The sequence below is a fragment of the Bactrocera tryoni genome, unplaced genomic scaffold (genome assembly GCF_016617805.1).
Source record: "Bactrocera tryoni isolate S06 unplaced genomic scaffold, CSIRO_BtryS06_freeze2 scaffold_11, whole genome shotgun sequence".
Classification (NCBI taxonomy): domain Eukaryota; kingdom Metazoa; phylum Arthropoda; class Insecta; order Diptera; family Tephritidae; genus Bactrocera; species Bactrocera tryoni.
Genome location: NW_024395824.1, coordinates 8,737,825 through 8,756,399, shown reverse-complemented (window position 1 = coordinate 8,756,399; position 18,575 = coordinate 8,737,825). Strand labels below are relative to the sequence as shown.

Genomic DNA, 18,575 nt, shown 5'->3' with positions numbered 1-18,575 from the left:
AAGAACCTTCTCCTAATAATAACAAATACAACAAAAAAATCAGCCAAATCGGTTCAGCCATTCACGCGCGATGCCTTGACAACGAAAACGGTTTCATTTTCATATATAAGATTTTGCATTTTTACGTTCACTAACAAGGATGGGGTCATGTATAGAATCACGCAAGTGAGGAAAGTTCTAAGATCGCCATTCACTTGGAAGTGGCCAGAAACGATTCTTTTTTATATGGCTCAAGCAGCTCACGACTTCCGATCTTTGACCAAGTATCCTCTGGGTAGCCTATGAACATCCATTGGAAGGGGAGCTAAAGTGAGAAGGAAAGAAGCATCCCCTACATAGCGTTGTGTGCTGGGTTTGGGACCCGCCACGTAAAAAGACACCCCAATGAAAAGACGCAACAAGCCTCGGATGAATGACCTCTTCGTCGAATTCAAAGCTGCTTTCGACAGCACGAAAAGGAGCTGCCTTTATGCCACGATGTCTGAATTTGGTATCTCCGCAAAATTAATACGGCTGTGTAAACTGACGTCGAGCAACACCAAAAGCTCCGTCGGGATCGGGAAGGACTTCTCCGAGCCGTTCGATACCAAACGAGGTTTCAGACAAGGCGCCTCCCTATCGTGCGACTTCTACAATCTACTGCTGGAGAAAATAATTCGAGCTGCAGAACTTAACCGAGCAGGTACAATCTTTTATAAGAGTGTACAGCTGCTGGCGTATGCCGATGATATTGATAACATCGGCCTCAACACCAGCGCCGTTAGTTCTGCTTTCTCCAGACTCGACAAGGAAGCACAGAAAGCGGGTGTGGCAGTGAACGAGGGCAAGACGAAATATCTCCTTTCATCATACAAACAGTCGTCGTTGGCTCTCACGTCACTGTTGACAGTCATAACTTTGAAGTTGTAGATAGTTTCGTATATTTGGGAACTAGCATAAACACCATCAACAATGTCAGCCTTGAAATCCAACGCAGGATTGCTCTTGCCAACAGGTGCTACTTCGGACTGTGCAGGCAATTGAGAAGTAAAGCCCTCTCTCGGCGAACAAAAACCAAACTCTATAAGTCGCTCATAATTCCCGTCCTGCTATATAGTGCAGAGGCTTGGACGATGACAACAACTGATGAGTAGACGTTGAGAGTTTTCGAGGGAAAAGTTCTGCGAAAGATTTATGGTCCTTTGCGCATTGGCCACGGCGAATATAGCATTCGATGGAACGATGAGCTGTATGAGGTATACTACGACACTGACATAGTTCAGGAAATTAAAAGACAGCGGCTACGCTGGCTAGGTCATGTTTTCCAGATGGTCGAAAACACTCCAGTTTTGAAAGTATTCGACGCAGTACCCGCCGGATGAAGCAGAGGAAGAGGAAGTTAGAAAGACCAAGTGGAGGAGAACCTGGCTTCGCTTGGAATATCCAATTGGCGCCACGTAGCGAAAAGAAAAAACGACTGGCGCGCTGTTGTTAACTCGGCTATAATCGCGTAAGCGGTGTCTACGCTAATTAAAAAGAAGAAGAACAATTCTTTTATTTATTATTTTATTTTTGTACACATTTCTTCACATTATATAGTAGCAAAATAGTTTTACATCAATATTATCTATTTATTTAACAACAACTAAAGAGTAGCAATTTGTTAAATAATGAGTGTTACCTTATCGGCATCTTTTGTAAATTACTTACCGCTAATTTATCCACACTATTCTTGAACACACAAAGCACCAGAGGATACGGTATGCTTTTACAATTAAGGTCGTATATCGATATCGCCCGTTCGTATGTTGTTAAACACTAACCCAGAGATACCTTGTCTTTCAACGTTGTTTTCAAATCTACTGGCTGTTCCATCTCGATGTCATCGGCGATATAACACAGTTTCTCTTTCATCGTGCCCAGTTTTAAGGCAGTGGTTTGATTAAAACTATAACCACCAAAAAGCTGCAACTGTAAAAAAGTAATTTTACAGTTTTGTTAAGCTCCTTCTGCATAACTGTGTTATTATTGTACTAATGTATGAACTAAGCGCCACTAACCTTAAACAGATATCGGGTGATATCACGGCCAGCAAGGTCCAGTCGTTTTTAGTAAACTTACTCATACTTCAATTATTTTTTTCTCGATTCTTTAGTAGATGCGTGAGATGTTCTGTTAGCAGAATTTTGGTGTTCTTTGCCACACTATTCTCCATCGAATAGAAATCCTCTAAGAACGATCGAAGCTGTGAGGCTTCATCATCCCCCATAAGGTCCTGTAAATGTTTTCGTGTGCGACACCAACTATATAAGTATTTAGTAAACGATGCATGCGAAACAAAATTACAACTTATAGCACGGATAACAAATTAATAAAAAAATATTGCGTTTTCTCCTACTTCTGTTATTAATTCTTCTTCTTGAAAATTTTGCATCGCCTTTTCTTTTTTAACATATATATATATATCGATAAACTTGACTATCGATAGTTTTTCTATCTTTTATTTACGCCTTTCTCCCATTCAAATTGAAATTTGCAAGAAATGTAACAGCTGGAAATGTTTCAAAGTGTTTGTGCAATCTGTTACTTCCCTTTACAGCAGAGATGGGCAAATGAAATGTATGGATGTATTGGTAACCGCGAGCGTAAAGTGGCTACCATGGGACAAAGAACATTTGCAGTCAGTTGATTAACAAACAACAGCGAAGCAACATCGTGCGCCGCTTGATTGTTTTATGATACTATTTATGCGCGTACCTATATGTGTTTGTTCAAAATGAATGACAAATATTGCTTTATGATTTCCGATGCCTTTGGTAATATGCAATGTCTATTGTGTAATATGTGGGTAAAGGGGACCCGGGGATAAATCTTTAGGAGGCACTATAATACCTTCCATAAATACTTTGAGAAATACGAGGGTATTGAGAGAGATAATATGTTTTTTGAAAAAAAAATACCCTTTTGCAGAAGTATAAGGATTGGGGTTTCCAAGTTGAAAACGATTTATTCAAAGAAGTCACTCATTTTCAAACTGTTTTATTTTTATTGTCTTTCGACGAAGATTATTCAAGTTTTCCAAAAGCCTGCTCCCTCATGAACAGTACTGATGGGTTTTAATTTACCCCACCAAAGGTATCTGAAATTATAACATTTTATTTATGTTATACATTTCAAATGGGGCAAAAATATACTAGGGCATAAAAAAAATATCAACATACCGACTACCTATGTTACCTCGTTGCTGTCTGCAGCGCAACTGGCAGGAAAATCAATTCATTATCCCACAGTGCAAAACTGTTTTTTTCGCTCTCAATAGCGACTCAAATAAGAGCGTAAGAATACGTGTGCTGAGAGTAACTGCTCATATGAGTCAAAACGCCCATGTATGCTTTGCAGGGTGTGAGCGTAATGAAAGATGCTTGAGTTAAAGTGCGTGCACGTGTGCGTTCGATCTGTAAGAAATCGTTTCGCCATAAGCTACTTAAATCATTTTTGATGATTTTATGGTATATTAACACAACTAACTTTCGCTCTTTCAATACTTAATAAGGTGAATTTTACCAGTCAGTTCTCAATTAATAAGGTTTTTAAGCATTTGTAATAGAAAACTAATTCTATCATGCATCAAATTACAAAACATTTCATAAAATATATTTAAATTTCGCATTTTCATTGATTTTCATTGTTTCACATTTTTTATTACTGATCTTGAACGGCGGCAACAAATCTCTCCGTCCACATACATATATATTTTTGGTATAATTTCAATCTGGCTTCTTCTGGTCTGAAGAAGCTGAGTCCCAGCGATGTATCGTTCATTTCGAAAGAAGTGGGTCAAAATCCAAAAATGACACCCACTAAGTTGGCCGCAGAGGTAGTAACTAGGTCGAATACAAGTGTGCATCCACGAACAGTTCAAAGGGCCTTGAATAATAATGGGTTTCACAGCAGAACTCCGCGTAAGAAACCGTATATAAATGAAAAAAATCGCAAACTTCTTTTGGAATTCGCGCAAAAGTATTTAGGCAAGGGATTCGATTTCTGGAAACGAGTATTATTTACAGATGAGTCAAAATACAATTTATTTGGAATACCGCAATGAACCTGAAACACTTAGTTCCTACGGTGAAGCATGGCGGTGGGAGTGTAATGGTTTGGGGCGCTGCCGCTGCATTTGGATATGGAAATTTGGTGTTTGTGGAGGGTAACATGGATCGCTTTCTATATAAATCTATTTTGGAACAAAACTTAAAAGCATCGGTTGATAAACTATGTCTTGGTGAGAATTGGATCTTCCAACAGGATCGCGATCCAAAACATACCGCCCACATCGTGAAGGACTGGCTGCTTTACTACACTCCACGACAACTGCATTCATCTCCTCAAAGCCCAGACTATTGAACACGTTTGGGAGGTTTTGGAGCGGAAGATACGGAAACATGACATTAATAGTGCCCTAGTGCTAAAAGAGAAGCTGCAACAGGAATGGCAATAAATAACGGCCCTTGAAATCGAAAATTTAGTCGCTTCAATGCCCCGACGTGTGCAAGCAGTTATAGATGCTAGTGGAGAGTCAACAAAATATTAAACGACGACTTAGCTTTTAGTGCCTTACCAAAGTATTTCTTTTTGATTTTCAAATCGTACGTAGACTTTTGTAATTACAATTTTTTCGTTTTATGTTAATAACTTGTTAAGTTTTTATTAATGCAAGTTAATTTTTGTAACGTATTAATAAAATCAAATTTAAAACGAAATTGCATCTTTACTTTTTTCATATTGATTTTGGATATGTTATATAACCGAAATGGTCCCCGTACGTAGACTTTGGTCGCCCACTATATATATTTTTTCTAATTAATACAAAGTATCGAGATACTTGTCTATGTTATAAGAGTGCAATCAGCAACTCGCGAGTGCAATTAAATACTCGTGAGAGCAGTCAACTGATACGTTTCTGCGGAAATATCCATGTTACGCACGGTAGAAACTTCGAATGGCATTATAATTCCAATGAAATCAATAAATAAGAACAACAACATTTTCACTAAAGGCTCATTCACTAACAACTTTCCTCGCATTATGTGAGAGTTCATACTGAAACAACGAAACGCAGAAAACTAAGGGTATGCTAAATTGAACGCTTTTCTGTAAGTGTGATTGGGATCTAGAATAGCATCCCCAGATTTCTAGGTTAAAATAGGTTTGTACGGATAGAGGAGATTAAAATATATATTTATATTAAATATGAAGTAAAGTTAGTTTTGCAAAATACAATTTAATACAAAACCATTTTTTTGAACCAAATTAGTAAAGTTTTGGTGTCTATAAAACATATGTGTAAAATTCATTTTAAATCAAAGCAGCACGCACTGTAAATAGCTGAATTTTTAAACTTTAAATACAAATATCTCAAAAAACATAAGTCAGCGGTATCTCTCTATATTCTTAATTTAGAGAACCTCCTATATCCAAACATACCGGAAATTGGAGGATACTGTTCTAAAATTTACTCTTTAGTGTTTCTTACAATCAAAAATGGCGACTATTGCTAGGCAAAGCGTATAAACCTCCTATATCCAAACATACCGGAAATTGGAGGATACTGTTCTAAAATTTACTCTTTAGTGTTTCTTACAATCAAAAATGGCGACTATTGCTAGGCAAAGCGTATAAACCTCCTATATCCAAACATACCGGAAATTGGAGGATACTGTTCTAAAATTTACTCTTTAGTGTTTCTTACAATCAAAAATGGCGACTATTGCTAGGCAAAGCGTATAAATATGAGAGTTATCCAACATTTTGCAAGGCAAAAATTCTTTGTGAAAATAAGCAATGGGCGACTAAAAAGTCTTCGTCTGAATGCCGTTTGTATAGATAAATATGAGAGTTATCCAACATTTTGCAAGGCAAAAATTCTTTGTGAAAATATATTATGAGCGACTAAAAAGTCTTCGTCAGAATGCCGTTTGTGTACACTCTTACTAAATTTGTGGTAACACGTTTTCGAAGTGCTATTGATAATATATATCGACTGAGCATAGATTTCACATCACTAGTTTTCAACGGCCTTGGTTCTTTTTATTCAATAGTTTTTTTCATGTGTTTATTAGATGTTGATCCCTCAGTGATATTATTCGATTTCTGATAAATATTGGATATTTGATAGTGTAACAAACTTTGCAACAGCTGTGCATTTAATTTCATTAAATCGAGGTATTGATAGTGGTCGTGATACTTTCGTTTAATTAAGAGCATCGAATTCGAAGAAGAGATATTGAGCGTTATTACTTACAATTGTGGAAAGCTGTTGATTATTTTGCCTAATTGTTATGAAGAAGGTATGCTTAAAAAGATATGGTGATCAAATGTTACATTAGTTCAGTAAGCATCAATACACGCTGTAGTAGAGGTTGTCATAAATTGAACCTAAAAGGAATATTCCAAGTTATGTCCTGAAAATGTTATTCATAAAGTTAACTTTTTAAATACAAAAGGTATTTGATACTGTAAGAGTTTGGTACGCCGATATAAATGTGATTTATTCGAAATAAATTTGTGAAGTGTAAGCTATCCACCGCTTTAAGTATTTACTAAAATACACACCAAACATTGGCGGGCGATCATTTGTTTATAGTAAAAAACGCGGTATACCACAGTTAATTTAAATAAAAAACGTGGTTATCTGGACTACTTAAGATATCACACTGATTTTTTACATTATGCGATATATTTGGATTTTAAACAATTACGTGCTTTTAAATTAAATTGTTCGTTAATAACCACATTGTGATAGCATAATGGGATATGTAAACAATTGCTGTTATGTTTTGATTCGAATGCAAAGGAGTAAAACGGCTTATTGTGAACTTTTAATAAAATACGACTGGGATTTAAAAAAGCATCCCTCGATTTCGAGGTTAGAATGGGTATGTACGGATAAAGGAGCTCCTGCAGATCAAAAAAATATACATTAATTGTTGCCGTTGTCTTATGGTTTTTGAGATATTTGCGTTTAAAGTTCAAAAATTCAACTATTTAAAACGCGTGTCTCCCAATTTATAATGAGTTTTACACTTATAATTTTAACTTTTATATCCACTAACATTTCACTAATTCGTTTCTAACCATTTGTATTAAATAGTGTAAAAATAACTTTAATTCCATATTAAACTTTAGTTGAAATCCATTTATTCATACAATAAGAAAATGGTTGAAAAGAAGCAAAAAATTTTGTAATGGAATAAAAAGAACTAGAATAGCATCCCCGTATTTCGGGAATAAAATGGGTATCAGTGGAAAGGTGACGTTCTCCAGATCACGAAAATACATAGATATAGTTGCCGCTGACTTATAGTTTTAATGATATTTGCATTTAAAGTTGAAAAATTGACCACTTTTACATTGATAATTTGTATATTGTGAGTAACTTTTTCACTTATATTATGCACTTTTCACGTGTTAGCACTTCACTATAACGTTTCTGCATGTTAATTTTTTTAATATTTGTTGTAAATAAAGCTTTATTTTAATTATTTTATTTTAGTTACAATTCTCTGCATTTGCACAATAAGAAAAGGGTTGCCATGGTTATTTTTTTTTGAAGCGCGGCCAGAGGCCCCCAATGCAGAAAAGAAAAGTGGATATAATTGCCGCTAGAGGGCTACCAAGTAGACATACATGGTTTTTTCGTTCGTGACAATAAAATAATTAATTAAAATAATTTTTGTAAATTAATTAACTTTACTGACTGAATTAATAGAGTAAAATATCGTGTTGTGAATACATACATTTTTTAGTTACTAATACTACTGGTGATGTGTCAATCTGATTATCAACATGCCACCTAAAAAGCTAATTGTAAACAACACATGTGGTAGGTGGTCTGAAAACGTGAGAAAAAACACCAAAGGATTGAGATGCTCTCTGTACCAGAAGTGGTTTCATTGCAGATGTCTGAACCTCAGTAATGCTGAATTTGACGCAATAGCAACAAACATCAAGGTAAATCGTATCTTATGGAGGTGTCTGGAATGCAATGATTTGGAGGTTAGTGTAAGACATTCTGATGACTCGGAGGATGAAAGTGAGAATGACAACGTTGATAGACTTGAAAAAGTCCTAAATAAACAATTTGAAGAATTTGCCAAAAAATTGTATGAAAATCTTGAAAACTTTAAATCATCTATTAGTGAAAGTATCACCGGGTTAAAAAAAGAAGTTAAAGCGCTCGCCAAGCAACATGCCATCACCGATAAAAATTGAACGAGTTGTATTATCGGATGAATTATCTGCTAGATTAACTGGATTCAAAAAAAAAAAAGACTTGGACGTCAGACACTGCTTATAAAGACCCAGTCAGTTGCTGATGCCAGAGAAATCTTTTAACTAAACCAGAGTGAGAGCTCTCAGGTTAGATTCAAACCAGACCTAACCCCTGCACAACAGACTCACCTTAATGATTTACGCTCTAAATTAAATACTCTCAATAAGAATGGTTACACAAGTAAAACCATCAAGTATATACATGGCATACCGCAGATAGTTAACAAAAATTTTCGCCCGCTCAGTGAAAAGGAAGAAACCCGAAGTTCTTCAAGTGTACTATAAAAACACGCGGGGGCTCCGAACAAAACTAAATAAATTTTTCACAGCATCTGCCGTCAGTAATATCGACCTCATTTGTATTACTGAATCATGGTTACACCCCTCGATCCACGATGGCGAACTAATCGACAGCACTTGTCCGGTCTAGAACGAGGTGGTGGAGTATTAATCGCAGTCAAACGCCACTTTCAAGCTGAACTAATACAAATTGATCAACATAACTTAGAGCTCGTCTTCGTCAACGTAAAATGTGCTTCCCATGAAATCATTGTTGGCTGTGTCTACATACCACCTCTCTCAAACTTGGATTCCTATACTAATCTACTCTGCTCTCGTTTATAAATGATAAATATAAAAATGGTAAACTATTACTTGTAGGCGACTTCAATTTGCCTAGTACTCCTTCCTTCAAGAAAGCCGATTATCATAATCTCAACGTTTTTTATGACCAGGTTAACTGGGTAGGAATGTATGAAACAGACACTATCGACAATGAAATTGCTTGGTTTTATAACAAGCTATGTAGAGGAAGGCATTACCCTATATGTGCCTGTACATAAGAATTATGTCAGTAATTACCCTATTTGGTTCTCTTTTGAGCTTATCAACAGAATTAAGCTCAAAAATGCGGCTCACTCACAATACAAGAACTCTAATAATCAACGAGATTACGCTCGCTTCAGCATGTTAAGGCGTGTTTGCAAAACTGTAAGTATTGAATGCTATAGAAAATATGTTGAGAAAATAGAGAACATGGCTCAGTCTGACACAAGTGCGTTCTGGAAGTTCATCAAGGATAAGAAGTACAATAGTGTGAACATTCCATCCGAGATGTCATGGCTCGATCAATCTGCTACCAACAGCTAACCTGGAAATCAAATGTGAGGATGCTCTCAAACAATTACTCAAGCTGAACCCTAACAAAGGTGCTGTACCTGACGGTATACCTAATGTTTTCCTTAGAAACTGCGCTACTGTGCTCTATGAGCCTATCACTCACATATTCAATACATCTTTGCAGCTGGGGATCTTCCCTAGCGCATGGAAGCTGTCGTATGTCAGTCCAATCTTTAAAAGTGGCCAGAGAACTGATGTTTCCAACTACAGGCCTATATGCGTTCAATCAGCGTTGGCAAAACTATTTGAAAAGCTGGTCCTCACTCAACTTACTGGTGCCTTTAAAGATATCATCACGACAAGACAGCACGGATTCACATGTGGCAGATCATCCACATCCAATATTTTCTCTTACACTGATTTCCTACCCAACACTTTGAATGATGGTCTCAAGGTTCACTCCATATATACTGACTTTAGCAAAGCCTTTGATCGTGTAAATCACAGAATTCTTGTTTCTAAGCTTCAAGTGTACGGAGTCGACGGCAATGTCTTGGATTGGTTATATTCCTACCTGGTAAACAGATCCCTGCAAGTTAGATTTGATGAATACTTGTCTGAGGAATATAAGGTTACATCTGGAGTGCCACAGGGATCCCACTTAGGACCTCTGCTTTTCAACATCTTTGTCAATGATATTGGCAAAAACTTCCTGTCAGAATACCTGCTCTACGCAGATGACCTAAGATCTACAGAAACATCAAAAATGAGCTAGATGTCCAGCTGCTTCAAGATGACATTGACAAACTCTCGGCCTGGTGTACTAAAAACAAGCTTGACCTTAACGCAAATAAATGCGCGGTAGTCTCGTACTCGCGCTCTCACGGCAATATTGCCACCAGTTATAAACTAAATGGTCACAACCTGCAAGAAGTTCCCGACATCAAAGACCTGGGCATCATCATAGACAGCAAATTCACTTACTCGAAGCATATAGACAAGATCACACTCCAAGCTTTCAAGGTTCTTGGATTAATCACGAGAACAGGCAAAGAGTTTCACAATCCTTACACATTGATATGTCTATATCGCCAACTAGTTCTACCCATACTTGAGTACCGCACTGTAGTCTGCTCTCCTCACACTGATGTCTCAATCAACAGATTGGAGAAGGTCCAAAATAAATTCTGTAAGTCTCTATCCTTTCATACAACCTTGAGGTCGCAGGTACTCTCCACTTATGATATTCGTTCACGCTATAAATCAACAGCCTAGCTACACGTCGTCAAGTCGCTGACCTAGTCTTTTACTTTAAGGTTGCTAAACACCTAATTGATGCCCCAGAGATTCTTGGTAGTTTTGAGTTTGCTCCTACGGCATTCTCGCTGAGACAATCACGGAAACTTAAAACAACAAAGACACAGAAAAACTACGTCTTCCACGGACCTCACAACAGGATTGCTAACCATGTAAATTCACATCACCAGAGCATCGATTTCTATGGAGGCTCCTTCAGTTCATTCATCAATAATATAAAGGACAAACTCCTTCCATACCATTAATTTAATCACTGTAATACAATTGCCCTTATTATTATACTTTTTCTTTTTTTTCTTTTTCTTATAAAAGAAACTGCTGTATATTGCCGATTGGCGTTAATTTGTTAAATAAATAAATAAAAGTTAAAAACATAAGTACAAAATTTATTATAAATCGAAGAAACACGCATTTTAAATAGTTGAATTTTTGAACTTAAAATGCAAATATATCTAAAACCATAAGTCAGCGGCAACTATATATATAAAATTATATATATATATATATGTATATGTATATTCTTGATCTGGAGAACCTCCTCTATTCGTACATACCCATTTTAACACAAAAATCGAGGGATGCTATTCTAAATCCCAGCCAAATTGTTTCTTATCGTAAAGAAGTGGTAACGTTCCACACACATTTTTATTTTCAGGTTTTTCTATTTTGACGTCTTTAAAAGGTTGCAAAATTGGCCAAAACCTTTGCGAATTTGTACGACATCGCGAAGTCGTACCACCAAATAACACATCAGGGTCAAATACCATCAGTAACGATGGTATTATGTGTTCTGTTACGCAGCCGCAAAGGTAAATTCTTGAGCATTACCATATCATTTTCGGTAAAAATGTTTCTGAAAATATGGCGCAAACTGCATAAATTGCTTTCTGCTTATGAAATTAATAAAAAAAATTAATCCTTGATAAAATCTGAGTTCTTCCGTTTTTTTGTTTTTTTTTCGTTATTTGGTTATTACTTATTTAAAATGAATTTTAGTTTTTAAGTTATATACATTTTAGGTTATGTATAATTTTAAGAATCAAGCATTAGTAGCGGAAGTGTAACTTTTACTTATATTGTCTTTTTATCTGCTTTGAAATTGTTTAAAATTTTTTTTAATTCAGTTGTGTCGATAAACAAATATTGCAAAAGGAGGCTAGAAGATTAAGCTGCAGTATAAAGTATATCAACTTTTGACGAAAACATAAGTGAGATAATTAGTGCGCGCCTACTGTGCGTTATGTTACGACGTCTGTATCAACAGAATCTGCAATGCCATCAACAAGAAAACTTTCAAATTGACAGGTGTGCAATGCTGTTATTGTTAAGTATTATTTCGATGCATTGTATAATAGCACGTTAAAACCCCTTCCTTTTTTTTATTTTGCTCCGATAGAATGGAATTATTAATATAGGATATATTACAAATACAATTTAATTAGTAAAGGTTATATTGGATATACCCTTTTTAGTACTAATTCAGTTTTTTAGTGTTGTACTGTGTTTAACAAAAAACAAAAAAAAAACTTACATGATATTATATCGATATGCATGGATCGGTTTTCATATGTGTATATGAAAAGCAGTAAATATGCGTAAGGCCCCTCGACATTTGGGTCTAAGTAACTGGAATGTACCCAGATTTTTATCCGGTTCTGTCAATCGGGCGCAACTCCACGAAATTACTACAGGAGTGTTTACTACTGCTACAACAACTACAACCTAGGTGAAAGGGCTAGAGTTTACGTCGCCACTGAACAATGTCTCACTTGTTTGTGCGGCATGCAACGTTGGGATAGTCAGACCAAAAAGCTTCTAAGCACAGAAAATTTATCTCTTAAATTACATTTTCATAAACTAGGGAAGGTAGAATCGGCAGAATGCAGAGCATGGGGGGAAGGATAAAAAGGCATTTGAGCATTATCGTTACGAATGCCCAGACTTCAGCTGGTCTTCCACTACTCTTAATGTTTTAACTTAAGAGGTCAGTAGGGTAATCTGACCTGTATTATTGACATTTTTTTTAATAGGAATTTTTATTCTAAAATAGAATTTTTTCCACATGTCATGAGGTATATCGTGGAGTGTATAAACAAATTGAATGAGATGCGTTTTTTCACTGGCGGACACGATTTCTCTTATTTGGATCATCTGAAACACAAAGATCTAATTTATTCTTAAAAATGCACGTGAATAGTTATCGTCCCTACTAGAATCATCAAACAATGTTGATAAATAAAAAGTAATTAACGTTTTTTTTTAATTTTTCCCCATGTTTTTTTACATAAATTTTGTCATAACAATGCCAATAAATTATGAATCTAGTAGGGTCGATTACCAGGCGTTTTGTGAACATTTAAAAGTAAAATTAAGCAAATCGATTGAGTAGGTCGACCCGGATCATGACCGCGTTTAAAGTTTGAAGTGTGCACTCCGAGCGCTCCGAACGTGGACCAGTATTATTATTTTTGGGCCTTTTTCGAAACCTTCCAATGGTAAAGTGGGTTCCTACATTAATTCATAGGGTATATAGGAACAGAAAATGCAAAAAAAAAAAATTGAAAAAAGATTACCCTATTGACTTCTTAAAAGATATTGGCATTTAGAGTGGGGGAAAAAGGAGATTTTATCAAATTCAATGATAGACTTAATGGTGGCCTAAGTCCGCAGCCTGTTAATTATTGTTTTATTTCTCCTATTACATTTCCTAATGGACTAAAACATTAAACTTGTGTCGCATCCGTGAATATAACCAAATTTCAGATATCCTTTGGTCGTCAACTGTAGTTAGCCTTCTTTGTGGATATATATGGAGTAGTACTAATCATTCGATTCTTAGTTTTGGCGAATATTTATAACGATTAATCTACCAATTCGATTTAAAATACATTCCAAAAATATGATAATATGTCTTCATATACAAGTCTTACTCCATGAAAAAGACATTCTGTCCATCTATGAACCATTACAATATACATACGTTACAATTAAAAGATGTTCATGTGGAGCTGAGTAAACAAGTGATTTCTTTATAATGTGGCCCGTGTGCTTCGGATCGTTATCATGCTGAAAGGTCCACCTTCTACCGATGCTTTTAAATTTTGGTTATATATCTATCTTTAATATCCCTCTACAAACAATAATTTTTTTTATTCCAGACACAGCCACAGGGTTTCAGATCATTGATTGATTGATTAATACATGAGGAATGCACCGCGACCTTTGGTCTATTGTGCCCTCTCCTGGCTTACATAGACTCACCTAGCCCCAGCGCATTGATGAAGTTCAATAGACTACTGGGCGCTAGTGAGGCTATGCGATCCCTATCCGGAAACATTGATCCTAGGGCCATAGCCCTGCGTCTGCAGACTGCTGTGCAGTCAATCAGCAGGTGCTCCGGGGTTTCAGGCTCCATGTCGCAGAACCGGCAGTTAACGCAAGAGGATAGGCCCATGTTGTACATGTGCCTATTCAATTTACAGTGGCCGGTGTACCATGCAACCAGTAGCCTGAGTTTGTTCCTCGGGAGGTTTATTATAACCTTGAACCTGTTCAGATTGTATCTTCCTATTAGCAACTTTGCATGTCTCATACCATGCGTTTGCCGCCAATGCTCCTCTCTGCCCACTCCTTCCTCCTTGCGAAGTAGCTCCTTTATGGTATGTGGACCTACCCAATAAAAGGTTCTGGTCCCACCATCTTGGTGGAGGCTGCGGAGCGGGCTGGCTCATCCGCCAGTTCATTACCGGCTATACCTCTGTGACCAGGCACCCAGATTAGGTGTACCTGGTTACGTTCTGCAAGGCTGTTCAGCCTTTCCCTGCACTCCTGCACTAATAGCGATTTGATTTCGTAAGAAGAGATCGCTTTTAGCGCCGCTTGACTATCGCTGAGAATGGCTATTCTCTCATTGCGATAGTTGCGATGGAGGTTTATTTCTATACACCGACTTATGGCAAAGACTTCTGCCTGGAAAATGCTTGGGAACCCTCCCATGGGTATCGAGAGCCTAGTGCGTGGACCCGCAATTCCCGCACCGATTCCCTCTGACATTTTCGAGCCGTCGGTGTACCACCTCAGCGTACTATTCCTCAGCAACAGTTCGAGATTGGAATCATTCCACTCGTCTTTGCTGCCGAGGGTGACCTTGAACTTCTTCTTGAAGTTGACTGTTTTCGTAGTGCCGTCCCTCGGGAGGAGGGCTGATGGTACATCGCCGCTTATCTTTTCCATCCTCTGGGACGAGATTACCTTACCTTTGCCCCACCCCTCTGCCGTTATTTGCAGAATTGTGTGTTTGGCTACCTGATCAATAACCAAATGAAGCGGAGTAAGCTCCATCAGAACCTCCAGTGCTGCCGTTGGACAAGTGCGCATTGCGCCCGTCATGCAGACACAGGCTAGCCGCTGCAGCTTCGATAGTTTGGTCATAACCGAAGTCTGCGACGCTATTGAGGCCCAGGCCACCGCCCCGTAAGTGATTATTGGTCGCACTATCATGGTGTACAACCATCTTAGGATCCTTGGCTTGCAGCCCCAGGACTTGCCCGCCAGCCGGTTGCACACCATTAAAGCTTTTGTTGCCTTGACCAGGGTCAGGTTCACATGCTGCTTCCACCGCAAGGTAGAGTCTAGCATCAAACCTAGGTATTTGACACTGCTGGTCATTCCTATCTCCATGCCCCAAGTGTGAGATTCCTGAGACTGGGTAAGGACCTACGTCTCTGCAAACGGGACTACGGTCGTCTTGGAGGGATTGATGTTTAATTCAACCTCCTTACACCACATCTTCGCCAGGTTTAAACCTCTTTGTATTAGGTCACAGAGAGTGTCCTCGTATTTGCCTCTTGCTATAATTACAATGTCGTCCGCATACCCTTGGCAGCGGATCCCATTGTTAGTTAGCAGTACTAATAGGTCGTCTACGACCAGACTCCATAGCAGGGGCGATAACACACCTCCCTGTGGGCAGCCTCTTGTTGTGCCAAGACGAATCCTCTTATCACCTACTGAGGTCTCAGCAACTCTGGTACGCAATACAGCTTCAATCCATCTGCGCACCGGTGCTGCCACATTCCTTTTCTCCAGTGCCTTGGCTACACTTTTATGAGACGTGTTGTCAAAGGCACCTTCGATATCCAAGAACGCGCAAAGCATCACCTCACCATGCTCCAGTGAACTCTCTATTTCAGAGGTCATCTGGTACAGAGCAGTGTTGGTGGATCTACCTGCTCTGTAGGCATGCTGAGCCGCATGCAGTGGTGCTCTCTTTAGCACTGTCGACCTTATTTCATGGTCCACGATCTTCTCCATGGTTTTTAGTAGGAAGGACGTTAGACTGATTGGCCTGAAGGATTTCGCCAATGAGTAGTCCTTCCTACCCACCTTGGGTATGAAGATCACCTTCGATGTCCTGCATACTTCAGGGATGTACGACATTGCGAGGCTTTCCCTCAGCAGCCGAATCAGGTGGGGCAGTAAATACCGCTCCCCTGTTGCAACAGCGCTGGAAAATACCATCCACTCCCGGAGACTTGAATCTCTCAAACGAGGCCATTGCCCACCGGATCGAGTCCGCCGTAAAAGCTGTTTTGCGATACTCCAATCCGCGCGGGATGGCCTGTGTTCGATCACAGGTAGACACTGGTCCACCTGAACCGTCTCCGGGAAGTGCGCCCGCAGAAGCTCCGTCGCTCTGTCCTCTGCGCTTGTCGTGAATGTCCCATCTCCTCTTTTTATTGCAACTTCTGCGTCGTTTGTGCCTCTGGCCAGAGCTTTGTAGCCGGCCGCCTCCGGCGTTGAGCTAACGTTCTCGCAGAAACTCCTGAAGCTAGCTGCTTTGCAGACCTGATCTCCTTATTGTATAATGTGAGATGGCTCCTATATTCTTCCCAGACCCCGTACGTTTCGCTTTGTTGAATAGGCTGCGTACTTTTTCCGGAGGTCTGATAGTTTCCTTGACCACCAGGGACTATTTCGCCTGTCAGTGGTCACTTTAAGAGGAACAGCTGCCATGATAAGCGTTAATGACAGACTCGTTTAGCTTAGATAGCCTAATCTCTAAGCCTGGGCCTGACACGCTGCTATCAGTCTGCCCCCCTGCTCAATTCCACACTTAGTATATCCCTGAAGGCATCCCAGTTCGCCTTCCGAGGGTTGCGTCTGGGGGAAGTTTTCTGACCTCTACCCTTAGCGTGAACCTTAAAATTCTGTGGTCTGACATGGAGGGCTCCGTAGAGACCCTCCATTGCGAGACCAACCCATTTGCAGGCTCATTGCTCAAGGTGAGGTCCAGTACCTCCCTCCTGTTTATAGTAATGAAAGTGGGTTCACACCCCACATTCTCTATCACTAAGTTGCTTCCTATTATGTATTCTAAAAGGGACTCACCTCTTGAGTTGCAGTTTGTACTGCCCCATTCCACATGGTGGGCGTTTGCATCGCACCCAATTATTAGGGGAAGCCTGTGTCTTCTGCAATGCTCCACCAGCCTTTCCACCATCTCCGGGGGTGCCGTGGGTACCTCCCCTGGGAAGTAGGCTGAAGCCAGGACGAAGTCCTTGCCTTCGAAGTCCCTGGCTTGCACCGCCACCAGATCCTGCGTCAGGAACTCTGAAATACAAAAGACTTCAATGTTATTCCTGACAACTATGCATGTTCTGGGTCTATCGCTAGAGAGATCCCAGATTACCTTATTTGACTCCGTTTTGAGGCCTTTAACCTCTCCTCTATGGACCCAAGGCTCTTGGATCAGCAGTATGCCCAGCTTCTCCACTGTGAACCTGTTCGCTATGACAGCCGAGGCTGCCGCCGCGTGGTGCAGGTTCACCTGGGCAATTTCCGTGTTGACGGCCATTATAGTATTGGTTCGAGGAAGGGTATAACCTCTTCCCCGCCGTCAATCACGCTGCCGTCCGGTGGGTCTCCTAACCCTTCAAGGAGTTCCTGCGTGGAGGGTAGCTCTGCTCCCTGACCGCCGGAACTGGCATCCGGGACGTCGATGGACGCTGCTGGCATTGCCTGTCCAGTCCGGCTTCCACTATGCTGGGACGCCACCTCGTCGACCTGCATTGCTGCTGCATCCGGGGGTTCCACAGTCTCTGCCTGTTTTTCGACACCCCCGCTTTTTTCCGTTTCAGCCTTCTCTGCTTCCTTGCTGCCAGTGGTTGCAGACTTGTGGGGCCGCATGACCACCGTGCTAAACCTGTAAAACAGGCGGAAGCTCGCTGCCCGAACGTACTTGTACGATTCGTCATCGATATACAGGTTCAGTCTCCAACCTATCATATCGCCTACTTTTTCCACCTTGCTGCTAACGATGCGCCAGGACGATATACTGAGGCCCAGGTTCTGGTTTTTCACCAGACCTAAGGCGAACTCATAGGGTTTGTCCCCGCATCGAGGGAGGAACATAGTCATGCTGTGCATGATTGGCACATCTTCCGCCCTCTTCACGCAGAGGACAGGACCCTTCCAGTCCCCTAGCTTTGGAGCAAACTCCCGCAGCCAGTTTGCGGACCTCTCGTTGTTGCAGTCCACCTGTATCATCCCACCTTTAAAATCTACTCCCAGGAAGGATGCCGCGTATTCAGCTCCCCTGAACACCTCTTCCATAAGGAGGTCCTGGAGCGCGGTAAGCTCCTCCGGTGTTAGCACCTCAGCCGGGTAGGTTTGAGGCAGTACAGCCATGCGGATGCCTTTGACAGCATCCGCATATCTGCGCCGCCCCTCCTCCACCCGGTGGGGTGCCGATTCGGAAGGTTGGCCTCCGGCTGCCTTTGCGTTGCTTCCCCTCTGTCTTTTGGAGTTGGGGGGCTCCTGCGGCGTGA

At 40.0% G+C, this 18,575-nt stretch overlaps 1 protein-coding gene across 4 annotated transcripts in view; it reads left to right on the top strand.

The window, feature by feature from the left end:
• The first annotated feature begins 6,067 nt into the window (after window positions 1-6,067).
• Window positions 6,068-18,575, top strand: part of LOC120779504 (serine/threonine-protein kinase WNK1-like) — a 50,327-nt gene continuing 37,819 nt past the window's right edge. Inside the window, exons 1-3 of one of the 4 annotated variants that reach the window (XM_040111811.1) lie at window positions 6,068-6,326; window positions 11,402-11,555; window positions 11,871-12,051. In XM_040111811.1, coding sequence (XP_039967745.1) covers window positions 11,987-12,051 — 65 coding nt within the window. In that variant the 5' untranslated portion in view covers window positions 6,068-6,326; window positions 11,402-11,555; window positions 11,871-11,986. The remainder of the gene's footprint in view (window positions 6,327-11,401; window positions 11,556-11,870; window positions 12,052-18,575) is intronic. The other 3 variants (XM_040111808.1, XM_040111810.1, XM_040111809.1) reach the window with 3 other exon arrangements.